Genomic DNA, 14,552 nt, shown 5'->3' on the forward strand with positions numbered 1-14,552 from the left:
TTTCCCGTCAGCAGTTTCCTGTCCTTCTCCGTTAGTTTCTACTTCGCTGGCTTAGCAGCAGCCGCAGCCTTGGAGTCTGCGCACGTTTTCAGAAGACAGACTTGGTATCCGATTTTATCTCCGATCTGCAATAAAGTCGTCGTTTTAGTTTTCTGTAAAACAAAAGTACTGAGATGGCATTGTCTGTCCGCCCTCAGGCCTTTAAAACTACAGAGGCTAGAGGCCTACAGATTGGTAGGTTGGTCATACACTGCCCAATCATCAAATATAACAAATTACGGCCCTCTAGCATTCGTAGGCTTTGATTTTATTTAAGGATAAGTTTAGCCATGGAGCATGCGTCTGGCACCGCCGAGTCCAATTCCGGAGGTATCGTCGAGGCACCTTTACTTGACTGCGTCTGGGGAGCAATTGAGTGCTGCCCAGTCGTAGTTGGGAGTTTCATACTGGACGAATTTTTTACTTGTTGATCTTTGGGATTGATAGTACTAACCTATTTTACAGTCGGGTGGAGTTAATCAGGGTGTCAAGTTTACACTGTTTTGATAATTATGATGACAATTCTCACCTGTTTTTAATCAGGTAAGTATCAGGTTTAAGATGTGACGTTTACGCTAATTAAATTTTTTAACTCTGTTCCGTATGTCAGAATTACACCATTGCAAGATGAACAGATTAAAAAATTTGAAGATTTTGCGGTAACTTTATCTTTTTTTTTGCCATTTAAATATAATACAGTTGTAAATTTTTGCTTTTGTTTCTTTACAAATTTTAAGTTTCGCTCGTAGTTTGTGCCCGTATTTACTTGTAAGATCTGATTTTATACTGAAACTTAGAAACCGGTTAAAATATACTGGATAGAAAATAATGTCCTTACTTACACTCTGGAGAGACGGGCCATTTTGTCAAGTCCGGCTTCCAGCATTGTGCACATTTTACCCCACCATTACATCACTTATTAGATAATAAAAGCAAAAATAAATGAATAAATAAATAAAAATGTCAGGCTGTTACATTTTTTTACCTTCCGAAAAAATGCCTTGTGACCCAGGTCTCCAGAAGTCAGATTCTCTTTTGGAACAACGTAGGTTTTGAGAAAACCAGAAAAAAAAGTGAATGTAAATAATAATCATCTTTTTTTATCGTCTTAAATAGGTTACCAAAAACCTGCGTCATCGCAAACTAATAATAATAATAATGATGATGATAATAGCTAGGGATCTTTCCTCCATAGTGAAACCCAAGGTTTTTAACCCAGTATGTATCTGCCTTTAGTACCACAAGCCCGTTGGGCATTACCGTAAAAAACATAAACAAAAGGCTGCAAATATCATAAAGATAATGACCCCCATCCCTAAGAAATATTAGTTCCAGAGAACGACCCCCAGAACTATCCAGGAGAGATCCACAGCTATGTAGAGGTCTTCATTTTTGAGTCAAGTAGTTCAAAAGACACTCACCGTGAAGTCTTCCTTCTTGGGCGGGACACACCTGCCCGTCTCAACGGCGCTGACTATGGCCTGCCCGACGGTGCCCAGGTTCTTGTCCTTAACGATTTTGTTCAGGAAGTTGAGCTCGCTCTGCTTCGGGTCGTTCTCGACGAACGTCTGTGTGTATATGTTTATGTATATATTACTAACAGGACCTCATTGAATCTTGGTAGTATATAGCGGGAATCTTTCTTCAGGAAAAGGTACAAGATATCTCGTCTGGTATCCGTTAGTCCAAGAAAGCTTGTAACTTCTTTTTTCCTGAATAAATATTTCCACTGCATACCGTCCAGTTTAAGTGTGGTCCTGTTGTTAATTGTATCATTGCAAGCTTTTATAATATATACATATACATGTGGAACTAATGAAGTATATTTATATGATATATATATATATATATATATATATATATATATATATATATATATATATATATATATAAAGGCAAATACCACTAACGAAATTGAAACAGCGGAGTGAAGCTAGGTGTTTCGACTTACTGTCCTTTAACCTCCTCTCTCCTGTTTCAATTTCCTCCGTGGCTTTTCTTTTATATATATAAATATTATATATATATATAATAATATTATATAATATAATAATATATATATATATATATATATATATATATATATATATATATATGTGTGTTGTGTGTGTGTGTGTGTGTGTATGCATATATGTATATATTATAAAAGCTTGTCGAAATATTATAATCCAGTTGATTAATTCACTTTATAAGTTTTCATATTTCTACTTTAATTTCATCAAACTAGCACCCGTCAGATGCTTAGAAGAAACGAAGCATTATAAAATCCAAAATAGGCGAACCTAGTTAATTCACGTGATCACTGAAGGAATGCGTTAATCATAAGTTATATTTCCTTCAGTTATATTATATTATATTATAAATTAGATAGTTATTTCATGCTGAAAAGTTGGGGAAATTATTCTCACGATATTCATCGCCTGGAACCTCTTCTTGTCAGAACACTCGACTATCATTCCCATGATGACCTTGTGTGGCTCACCGCCCCCTTGTAGGATCGTCCTGATGTCTAGAAAAAAAATATACACGTTTTTGTAGAATTTTTCCTTGGAAATAACATGTAAAAACCGTTATTTGTGTTGCGAATTGCTGTCCTAAAATAACCAACTTGAAGAGGATTTTTACAATATGAGTGTAAACATTTTGAGTGTAATCAGTGACTTTTTTTTTAAATTCTTTATCCTTCTTTTTCTCATTAGATATTACGGTCCTGAAATAAACTCTTTAGAAGATAATTTTTATGATACAAGCATAAACCATCTTAGATTGTCATCACCGACTTTTACAAAAATTAACAAATAGATACTTGTATGAAAAGCGCCTTACCACTGGGCTTTGGTCTGCATTCCTTCATTACGAGACATTTGTCCACATTATCTGGTGTCAAGTCTTGCATGCAAGTAGCTGCTTCTTTAGCGCAGCCTCCCTGGCAGCATGTTGCTTCTGTGGAAGGAAGAGTCTGAATTAGACCTACACCAAAGGGTGCACAACCCTCTATTAGGTTCCCCTATACCTTAATGTATGAATATGACAGTGACTGCGGTGTTGTGCTGTCTCTGGAACCTTCTGTGATTAGTTGTAATGTTGCTATACGTACAAATACACACACATACACACATACACACACACACACACACACACATATATATATATATATATATGTGTGTGTGTGTGTGTGTGTGTATGTATATATATATATATAGATATATATATATATATATATATATATATATATACACACATAAATAAAGATATATGCCACGAAGGAAAAATAAACGAAGGAGGGTCTGCGAGACCTTTCGACACGTTAGTAAAGGACGTTTAACGTCGAAAGGTCTCGCAGATCCTCCTTCGTTTAGTTTTCCTTCGTGGCATATATCTTTATTTATGGATTTATCACGTTCCTAACTTTCATGATTCAGTTATACCAATAATATATACATATATGCGCGTGTCTGTGTCTGTGTATGTATGTATGTATGTATAAAATGACATTCAAGTAAACGCATTACATACTGACACTTGAATCATATACAGCCCATGTAATTCTGCATGAGAGTGCAAATCAAACACGCAGCGTAAAGACATGCAGTGTAATTGCCATTGAAGATAAAAAAAAATAAGAAAACAACAACAGGAAAATGTCCCACCTGTCAACTTGACCATGAATTCCGACGGATCAGGGCAGTTCTCGTCTCCCCCTAGGATACTCGAGAGGATTCCTTTGCCATCCAGGGATGTGGGCCGAATGGCTTCGGTGGTCCCCATGGCCAAGGAGAGGGACAGCAGACTCACGAAAATGAGGGCCATCTCTGGTTGCTGCTGTGGGGCAATGTTCTTTTCGGCTTCTATTTTGGAACAGAGTGAAGATCGAAGTTTATTTCAAGCACTAGAGATATGTGTGTCTATATATTATATATATATATATATATATATATCTATATATATATATATATATATATATATATATCTATATATATATTATATTATAATATTATATTATAAGATATATATTTCTGGTCAAGTGTTGTAATATATATATATACTATATATATATATATATATATATATATATATATATATATATATTTATGAAATGTCATTAACTGTGAATATGAAATTCCAAGGTAAAGTAACTTTTATTTTGATGCGTTCTTTCAAAGTGTAAAAATATTTGTTTGTCAATAATTTTAAAATGAAAACCCATCAAAATAAAGTTACTTATTTGTACGTGCATAGTATGTGTGTGTGTATTAGGATGCATACACCTAGTATACGTATGATGAGAGTCAAGTATCCCTAGACTTATTAAACTGACGGAGGTACTCACGGCAATTCTCAAGGCTTTACACTCCAAGTGCGATGTCACCCACCTCTGCTACTCCTTTTTATACACTCCGGGAGTTGCGGAGTGACCGACCAAGCGAAAACCGGAGATGGCCCCCCCCCCCTCCCCACCCCCTGTCTCTTTCTCGGTATTGTAATCGGTCTCACGCATTCGGAAGCTATTCGTCCTGAACATTCGTTCAGGATGGTGATGTGAGCGACCGGATATGGTCTCCAATCTCGTATATTATTTTCTTTTTTCAGTAGATGAAACCTGTTCACACAGGGTAGGGTATATAATATATATTATATATATATATATAATATTATTATAGATATATAGATATATATATATAGATAATATATATATATAGGATATATCTATAGTATATTATAAAACTTTTAAATTTGATATTATAAAAAAATATATATATATATATCAAAAGGTGCGAACATGTAGTCATCAGTAGGGTTACCGAAACTCAGAAGATCAATTAAAGAGTTTATTATGCTACGTTTCGTGTCATCCTGAGACATCATCAGTCTGTAATATAAAATCAATTCACATTATAAAAAATATATGATTAAAGTTTACTTGTTATTTTAAAAGGAATATATGAAATACTAAAGTTATTCATAAAAACTATTGTTAAAAGCTACAAATACTAAAATTATTAACAAGGTAACTTTAAAATTGACGAAATTTAGGATTAAAAAGGAATATTAACCTTACCAAAGCGAAGGATAAGAGTCTTTACAAATCAAGTACCTCGTTCCTTCCCTCAATTCTGGTCAATCCTCTACTCAGCTTCTCTTGGCGTAGTCGAGATCTGGGCAAACGACGACGGTCCTACAGCCATTCCTTTCTTATCCTTCGCTTTGTTAAGGCTAATATTCCTTTTTAATCCTAAATATCGTCAATTTTAACGTTGCCTTGTAAATAATTTTAGTATTTGTAGCTTTTAACAATAGTTTTTATGAATAACTTTAGTATTTCATATATTCCTTTTAAAAGAGGAAGTAAACTTAATTATATATTTCTTATAATGTGAATTGATTTTATATTACAGACTGATGATGTGTCAGGATGACACGAAACGTAGCATAATAAACTCTTTAATTGATCTTCTGAGTTTCGGTAACCCTACTGATGACTATATATATATATATATATATATATATATATATATATATATATATATATATATATATAATATATATATACATACATACTATATCATCATCATCATCAGCTGTTGCTAGTCCACTGCAGGACAAAGGCCTCAGCTCAGACATGTCCTCCCCCTCTCGTCTGCTTATGGTCTTTCTATGCCAGACAATTCTCGCAAATTTTCTTAGCTTGTCAATCCATCGTCTTCTCTTCCTTCCCTTGCTTCGTTTGCAATCTCTAGGGACCCATTCTGTTATTCTTTTCGTCCATCTATTATCTGACATTCTCATTATATGTCCTGCCCACGTCCATTTCTTTTTCTTACTTGTTGCTAGAATATCCTCTACTTTAGCTTGTTCTCGTATCCATGTTGCTCTTTTTCTGTCTCTTTGTGTTATTCCCATCATTATTCTTTCGATAGCTCTTTGAGTTGTAACTATGTTCTAAGGCTTTAGTAAGGTGCCAAGTTTCTGATGCATAAGTTAATACTGGTAGGACCATCTGATTGACAACCGCTCTCCATCTCATATTTATCCTTCTTTTAATTTCGGTCTCATGTCCTGGGGAAACACTTACTGTCTGTCCTAAATACGTATATTCGTTAACAATCTCCAGAGGTTCGTCCATAACCCTTATTTATTGTCTCTGCATTGTCATTGAACATTATCTTAGTTTTACTCACATTCATTTTCAGTCCTACATTTCTGCTTTCTCTATTCAAATCTTCTATCATTTTTTTAATTCCTCTCCTGATTCACTGAGTAGAACCATGCCATCTGCAAATCTAAAGTTGTTAAGGTATTCCCCATTAATGGTAATTCCTACATTTTCCCAATCTGAATTCTTAAAAACTTCTTCTAGGCACGCTGTGAATAATTTAGGAGAGATGGGGTCTCCCTGTCTAACTCCTTTCTCAATCGGAAATTTCTCACTGCATTTATGTAGTTTCAGGATTGCTGTACTACACGTGTTCTAACATAAGATTCATTTATTCCTTGTTTTTGAAAAGCTTTTATTACTGCTGAAGTTTTAACAGAATCAAAAGCTTTCTCATAGTCTACAAATGCCATACATAGTGGTATGTCATTCTCTGTTGATTTTTCCTTTAGCTGGTTAATCATAAGGATAAGGTCAGTTGTTGAACACCTGCTTCTAAAACCTGCCTGTTCTCTTGGTTGATTAAAGTCTATCTGTCTTTCCATTCGGCCTAAAATAATCTTTGTAAATATTTTATATTTTATTGAGAGTAAACTTATTGGGCGGTAATTTTTCAGGTCTTTTGTGTCTCCCTTTTTGTGAATTAATATAATGGTAATGTTTTTCCAAGCTGTAGGTATAGAGCATTCTTGCAAACATTTTATGTAAAGTTCAGCGAGTTTGACTATTATGAAATCTACTCCATTTATTACTAAATTAATTGTTTGGCCATCTTCTCCTGTTGCTTGGTTTCTTTTCATTCCATTTAATGCTTTCTTTACTTCTCTTACTGTTACTTTTGGTACCGGCTCAGGGGTTTTATTATTTCTATGGACAAAGTTATTTCCTATATCACTATTGTATAGCATTGTATAGAAATCCTCGGCAATTTGTATCACTCCATCTCTTTTGTTGATACTATTTCCATTTTCATCCTTTAAAGCAAATATCTGGTGGCGCCGTGTTGCAAGTCTTCTTTTCATCAACTTGATGCTTCTTCCTTTCTTTAGTGTCTCCTCAATTTTGGTCTGATATGTATTTACGTATGTATGTATGTGTTTTTTTCAAACACCTGTATATCTTTGAGTAACTGCAGTACCAACACTTTTATTCTTTATATTGCACCGGGCCGTGGCGCTACCCTAGCCAGGAGGTTCAAGTGAAAGATGATTTTAATGCGGGTGATTTATTGTGATGCAAATACTCATCAGTTACATTGTCAGAGTGCAGACTGGTCGAAAAGTTTGAGATACTGTTGATTGTAAAGCTTCATCATTCGGCGACTGGTCTTGTAACTGGTTCCCTGAAATGCAGTTAAGTATATCTTAGTTTAAGCAGATCACTGACCTGATTAAGAGCTCTCCCAGGGCTAGCCCGGAGGATTAGGTATTTTTACGTGGCTAGGAACCAATTGGTTACCTAACAACGGTACCTACAGCTTACTGTGGGATCCGAACCACATTATATCAAGAAATTAATATCTAATCACCAGAAACTAATTTATTCGATTCCACGCTGGCAAAGCGGGGAATCGAACTCGGGACTACGTAATCGGTAGGCGAGCACGTAAACCACTCGTCCAATGAGGAACTGAAATGCAGTTAGAAAAAAAGGGACTTAATGGATCATAGATAAACAAAGAGAGTGACTATAGCCATACAGGACATTGCTTAACAGGTGACCTAAGCAAATATGTAAGAAGAATTGTGAAAGTTATATGGTAAAAAAATTAAAGTGGTATACGTTGGTATACCACTTTATACGTTAGGATATACGTAGTGGTATACTACGTTAGGAAAATTCCCTTTGAAACTGAATTCCACTCCCAGGTACTTTTGTTATAAACGACCCAAAAAGTTGCATGAGGATATTTCTTCGCCCAGATTCTTTTAAATCATTCTAACTGAGTGGTTCTTGACATTTTCACCGCCACGCCCCCTCCAAGAGTTGGTCCTTCCCCCCACGCCCCTCTTGCACCTATAAGGCAAATTCCCTCCCAGATTAAAATGAATATGGAAATAAAGAGAAGAGGAAGGGAGGTATATAATTACATAATATGGTCGGCCTGAACACTCTAACTAGAGTAGTAGACTAAAGGAAAGTTACGTTATAAGGCGATATTTTGCAATTTTTCGTAAACTTCTGAATATTAGTTCATCAAACTTCTGAAGAGAAAAACGAATATAATTAGAGCATTTTTAATTTTTCCCAAGGGCTCGCGCCTCCCCTGGAAATTGCTGACGCCCCCAGCGCAACCCAGGTTGAGAACCACTGTTCTAACTATTGTGGCTAATCTATATGACAAAGGGGATGATGGTATCCCGGCGGTTGGCACTTACGGTGGTGTGTTCAGAGTTGATGTTGGGTGAGAATCCTTTTCCCTTATTTTGGAGTCATGGAATTGACGCAAGTTTTTGTTAGGCAGATCGAAGACATCGCCATATCCATCATCTGAAAGAGGAGAATTTGAATGAAAAGACGAGTCTTTGAAACAACCAATCCCAAAGCAAGTGCAGCCGTCAGGCAGCCACTTAAAAGCCAAAAAGCACAATTTAAATAACGAAAATGACAGCAGAAGTTACAAAGCAGCTCAAATAGATCAGCAAGAGCTCCTCTACTGAGTCAAGGGAACAGATTCTGAAAATTCCTCATTTCACAAGGCTGCTCCGTTAAGGTTCTTAATTCTCGTCGGAGAGGTCCAAACGGGTTGTTCTCGACGATATAGACCTTACTTAATATACAGGGGAACTCATTAATAACTCAGTGATTGTGTAATCCCTGAGGATTGAGATGCGAAATGTGGACTTTACATAAAGAACATTCTCTTCCTAAACAGGATATATAGAATAACCGATACCCTTCTATCTCAGGCTGGCAGAAGCCGTGTCCCTTGTCACTGGCATACCATAGTTGCACTCCGTATGCAGTGTAGATTATCAGTCCATATTGCAACTCGCCCCCTGAAGAGGTTCAGAAAGTACAAAAGGTTTTGACCTTTCTTGCAAAGAAAATATGTGAATGACAGTTTGTATGTGCGCGTCTTGAAAATACATGTATGAGTTACGGGTCGTACTTATCTTGCAAATAGAATATATGAATTACGAGTAATAGTCGTAAAAGGAAATATGTGAATTACGGGTTGTACTTGTCTTGAAAAGAAAATAATCATATGAATCAATTTTTACTTGTCTTGAAAAGGAAAAATGTGAATTACAGGTTTGACTGGAAAAGCAAACATATGAATTACAGTTTCTACTTGTCTTGAATAGGAAATATATGAATTAACGGCTTGATTTTGAAAAGAAACCGCATGACTTACCTTGTAGCTTCCACTGGGCATTGCGCATGCGCCGTCCATTGCTGACAGCATGTCATTCTTGGTCTTATCGGTGAGTTCAGTGGACATACTGACGCTCTTCTTCATCAGGGCTAGGGTGTTCGCTTTGAGGTTGTCTGGTACATACTCCTGCGGGGAAAATGGAAAGCATTACTTCTTTGGATTATCTGGAACATTTTGATTAAAATTATATTTTTCCTCGCGTCTCCCCCAGGGCGATGGAAAAAATCACTGGCTTTCTGTATTATGATCAGTTACTGCTGCAGCGTTGGGTCCTTAGTGGTGGGAGGTTGGAACCAACATTCTTTGGAAGCTTGACTTTCAAGTCAGTGGCCCATTTGGTGGGCTTGTTCCATGTGAATAGGTTTCATCTAATAATACTAATACAAAAATAATAATAATAATTATAGTTCAGGTATTTGATTGAGGTAATGTCATCTGACTTACATTCATACGTAAACTGCACGTAGCATAATCAATTTCATGTTGGACGCATTAGCCAGTGTAAAAAGAATTCAATAAATCTATGGCTATGAACGGATTTCATATAAAACTGTTTCTTCCATTTTTTAAAGTGATGTTAGAAAATGAGTTTAATTTTTTTATTATCTATATATTTATGTATAACAAACGTGTCCCTCTGTTATTTGTGTGTTACAATTGGAAAGTTACGTTGTATTTGTTGATGTCAGTTATTTCAACACCAATTTTGTTTTTACGATGAATCACTGAACGTCTCCTTATATCAAAACGCGTTTATGGTTTATATGAAAACGTGTTTATGGTTTATATGAAAACGTGTTTATGGTTTATATGAAAACGTGTTTATGGTTTATATGAAAACGTGTTTATGGTTTTTATGAAAACGCTTTTATGGTTTATATGAAAACGTGTCTATGGTTTAGTTTCATCGATTCTGGCGAAAGTTTAGCATTTGTTTACTTTAGTGTCATTTTTGATTTCCCAATGTGAAATCATCCTGCGTAATAACGACTTAATTCTTAATTCTCTCCCTCCCCACCTGTAACATCCCTCACTGTTAGAGGAGTTAGACAGATTCTTCAGACGACATACAAGAACTCCAGTAGCTTACCATTCCAAGTGCTTTCATGTGCTTCTTAGTGCAGCATTCCATCAGGGGCTTCTTGTACTGAGTCATCATCTTTTGCTTATTGGTTGCTTTCGAGAGAGGAGGGGATAATGAGACAATTATTAATAGATTCTTTGCTCACTCCGAGAGAAGTATATATATATATATATATATATATATATATATATATATATATATGTATATATATATATATATATACATATGTGTGTGTGTGTGTGTGAGTGGTGTGTGTGTGTGTGTGTGTGTGTGTGTGTGTGTGTGTGTGTGTGTGTACATATATATTATATAATGCACAGGGACATTTTTTGACATTTTCAAATAATTTCACATGAAGAATAAGAAGGGTTGAAAGTATTTTAAGATGAGATATTTTCGTTGAAAACACTCACACACAAAAAAGCCGTAACTTGAATAATGTACCTATTCATTACATTAAGATATTTCATTTATAAGATGTCCCCTTACAAACATTAGTTATTCCTGCCTTTAAAAAAACTCCATTACCAAAAATAATTCAGCTATGACTCGAATAATCTATTCATTCCTTACAGTAAGATATTCCTCATTTATAAGATTTCATCTTATAAATAGTAGTTATGTCTGCCAAAAAAAATCCTCCATTAGCAAAAAAATAATTCAATAACCAAATTATAAGAACGTAATACATCAAGTCTTCACTCGTCCAAAGATAAATGAAAACTTGAGACTAGTCTTACCATCGTGTCCTGCACCCATAGTTAAATTCAGTTCTTGCTTGCATTCCTTCATGGTGGTGCACATATCTCCGGGTGGCATCATTGCTTTGACGCACTTGGGGGCGTATTCTGCGCAGTGGGCGTCGTCGCACATCATGCCTGCAAGTTGCATATTGAAAGCAGGGGATTCAGTTTTCCTTTTATATCAAAGGCAGGTGGAAGAGACAACAGCCTATTGCCCCACATTCAAAGGGCACCTGATGAAACCTGATAAAAGAGGGTTGGAGGGTTGTTGGTTGGGGGGAAAGGTTTTTTTTTGGGGGGGGGGTGGTTTGGGAGTCAATTCCAGATAACAGAATGGATGGAGCCGTTTTCCTTCTTAGCAGAGGCAGATGGCAGGAAATGGGATAGCCCAACGTGCTCAATGAGGGCAGACCTAATGAAACCTGATAAAAAAAGGACCAGTTTCTTGAAAGACGAAAGGTTACACCAACTGGAGGAAACGGAAGCTGGGAGAGAATCGATGGACTTTTCAACGAAAGTTTTTTTGTTTTTATTTTATTTTATTTTGTATTTTTAAAGGTTTGGCGTTTTGGAAACATAATGGCCAATTAAGAGGAGGAGGGATTCGCTCCTTGAGCTCAACAGAACGGTAGACGAAAATGTTACTTTTCACAGAGAGAGAGAGAGAGAGAGAGAGAGAGAGAGAGAGAGAGAGAGAGAGAGAGAGAGAGAGAGGATGAAGAGAAATCATGCAGGTCATCGATCAGACTAACTGCCGTCATTTCATTCTTATGGAAGCGTACGATAATTCGCACCAAATATAAAATGGGGCATGTAACGGTACATCATACTGTAAGTTGAAAATACCAAACACCTGAGATTGAGGAGTCGTCAGAGAGAGAAGTCAAGTTAAAAGCTGGAGGAAAGAAAACTTCAAATACAGGATTGCGTCATTCACCAAAATTATAAAACAGAAAAAAAAAAACATACAGTTGTCACTATGAATTATTTTGGAGCGTTTCGTTAGAAAGTGGAATGCTGATAATTTTTTTTTTTTTTCCTCAGAATTCTAGAATTTAGTAACTGATTCCTTTGTTTTTGCATATTTCATACTGTGTGTGTATACACACACAGACACACCACACACACACACACACTACATATATATATATATATATATATATATATATATATAATATATATATATATATATATATATATATAAATAAATAGACAGAGTTTTTTTTTCAAAAGTTCTAGAACTTAGTCACTAGTTCCTTTGTTTTTCATATTTTTCATACTGTGTGTGTGTGTGTGTATATATATATATATATATATATATATATATATATATATATATATATATATATATATTATATAAGTATGTATAGATAGATAGACATACAGATATTATATAATAAAAGCAGGTAAATGTAGCTCACCTATCATCTTAGTCATCATCATGGAGGGGTCTTTGCACTCCTTCTCATCGTCCTCCCAGTGACCTGACCTTTTGAGGCGGCTCATGGCCAAGGTGCTACCCATGGCTATGAAGAAGGTCAGGGTGGTCAAGACGGTGGACTTCATGGTTTGAGGACGACCTTTCCTGCGAAATAGAAAGTCCTTTATCTCACGGGAAGTATAAATGGACGGGTTTTGTCATCATATTTGCCCTCACAACAATTCAAATATTGTTACTGGGGTCTTTTTCCATTTCAATTTTAAAGATATTGTCAAATTAACTTGACAGTATATTTTGAAAATGTTTGTTACAGCAAAAATATGTTCTGTGAATATTTTTTTCCGTGTGGTCATAAAATTCTTAGGTATAGTATATGTAAACACTATTGCAATGACCAAAAAGCAGCAAAGAGCACGGATCACTTTATCAGATGGGATAGTGCTGGGGTCAGTCATCACGACCAGATCCTCAAAGTCATTGAACTGGGTCAGTGAGGACGGCAGAGACTCATAAAAGGTCTTGGACCAAGACTGTAAACATTGTGTCAAAGACCAGCTTGGTGAGCAAAGGTGTAATTGTGGAGAACAACAATATATAAAGATCAAAGTTTTTGTCGGATATGTCATTCCTAGATTATGTAACTCATTCGAGAAAAATATTATATTGATAATGAGTACGGTTGCCCCAGAATCTGTAAAAATAAAAGAATGTGCATCTATCTGGTGAGCTGTAATGAACACCTGTAAATAAATGTCCCTTTAACAAATAATTCCTATAATTATTTACATCGTTAGCACATATACCTTTCTCTCGTCCTAAGAAAGCCTTTCTTTCTGTGGCCTCTCTCACTCCACCATTCACCCAGGCTCATTTTTCCCAATTTAAGACAGTCATTTTTCTAATTTAAGACATTCATCTCTCCAATTTCGTTCTAAAAGCTCCAACTCTACAAAAAATAATACAGAATATCGTCAAATCAATCTTGATAAAAATCCAGCCTCCTAACAACCGATATCCTCTTTTTCCCTTCATTCTAAACTTAGAAAAGTCGAATTTCAAACAACCTGAGATGTACAAACAAAGAATCGTTTACAACAAAATTGCAAACGGGTCAACTGGTACCTTAGATCCAGAGATGAGATTGGGGTGAAACTCACTGCTCTGTGTTCCTGTGGAGAGTGAAGTTATCTAGTGGCACTGTGCCTTATATACCGGAGGCCTAGAATGGAAGTGATTAGAGATTCGCTTTTGTTCTCTGTGCTTTTGTGGGACGAAATCTTCCTGTCCGTGAAATTACCCTTTCTCGATGAGATATTTTTTTCCGGTCGACATCGTCTTTTATAACTTCAAATATCTGTAGTGAACGCGTTTTGACTAGGCTTTTGTTTTTGGGTGGAGTAGGGTTACACGGAACATACAATATCAAATATATACTGATGATAACAATGTGTTTTAGTGTTAGTAGCAGTTGCAGTAAAATTTCACTTTATATAATATTCCTTTCTCTCTCCGTCTCTGCTGTTTACTTATGGGTGACCCTGTTCTTTGTGACAATTTCTATTTATGCTCTAGTAGAGTAAGATATCTCCTTTTGCAACAGTAAGCCGTTTTGCACAATAAACGGGAGGTCCTGAGCAGAAGACGAATGCGATAGTTACCGATAGTTACCCTCTTGTTAAGAAAAACAGTTCCTTGCTTATATACATATACAC

General features: G+C 35.9%; 3 protein-coding genes across 3 annotated transcripts in view; 1 reads left to right on the forward strand and 2 right to left on the reverse strand.

Moving 5' to 3' along the window:
• Window positions 1-4,409, reverse strand: part of LOC135210507 (uncharacterized) — a 4,440-nt gene extending 31 nt beyond the window's left edge. The window contains exons 1-6 of the mRNA XM_064243390.1: window positions 4,370-4,409; window positions 3,690-3,887; window positions 2,866-2,982; window positions 2,448-2,548; window positions 1,461-1,607; window positions 1-125 (exon numbers count right to left, since the gene is read on the reverse strand). The exon at window positions 1-125 is cut by the window's left edge and continues 31 nt beyond it. Of these exons, the coding sequence (XP_064099460.1) occupies window positions 39-125; window positions 1,461-1,607; window positions 2,448-2,548; window positions 2,866-2,982; window positions 3,690-3,849 (612 nt within the window). The 5' untranslated portion in view covers window positions 3,850-3,887; window positions 4,370-4,409 and the 3' untranslated portion in view covers window positions 1-38. The remainder of the gene's footprint in view (window positions 126-1,460; window positions 1,608-2,447; window positions 2,549-2,865; window positions 2,983-3,689; window positions 3,888-4,369) is intronic.
• The window catches only part of LOC135210085 (low-density lipoprotein receptor-related protein 4-like), a 471,815-nt gene that overhangs the window by 393,464 nt on the left and 63,799 nt on the right, over window positions 1-14,552 (forward strand). The gene's annotated exons all lie outside the window — the stretch shown is intronic.
• Window positions 7,408-14,079, reverse strand: LOC135210508 (uncharacterized). Its single transcript, XM_064243391.1, has 7 exons — window positions 13,963-14,079; window positions 12,821-12,984; window positions 11,397-11,534; window positions 10,663-10,748; window positions 9,552-9,698; window positions 8,572-8,683; window positions 7,408-7,535 (listed from the first exon to the last, which is right to left on the reverse strand). Exons 2-6 carry the CDS (start codon window positions 12,963-12,965, stop codon window positions 8,615-8,617), a joined length of 585 nt encoding a protein of 194 aa, XP_064099461.1. The 5' UTR covers window positions 12,966-12,984; window positions 13,963-14,079; the 3' UTR covers window positions 7,408-7,535; window positions 8,572-8,614.

This window comes from Macrobrachium nipponense, chromosome 39 (assembly GCF_015104395.2).
Source record: "Macrobrachium nipponense isolate FS-2020 chromosome 39, ASM1510439v2, whole genome shotgun sequence".
Taxonomy (NCBI): Eukaryota; Metazoa; Arthropoda; class Malacostraca; order Decapoda; family Palaemonidae; genus Macrobrachium; species Macrobrachium nipponense.

Excerpts from the sequence above, each read along its gene's own strand:
- LOC135210508 (XM_064243391.1), bottom strand. The coding sequence starts at position 12,965 with ATGAAGTCCACCGTCTTGACCACCCTGACCTTCTTCATAGCCATGGGT. Across the intron at positions 11,535-12,820 it reads GATGATGACTAAGATGATAG|GCATGATGTGCGACGACGCC; the intron begins GTGAGCTACATT and ends TGCAACTTGCAG. Across the intron at positions 9,699-10,662 it reads ACATGAAAGCACTTGGAATG|GAGTATGTACCAGACAACCT; the intron begins GTAAGCTACTGG and ends TTTTCCCCGCAG.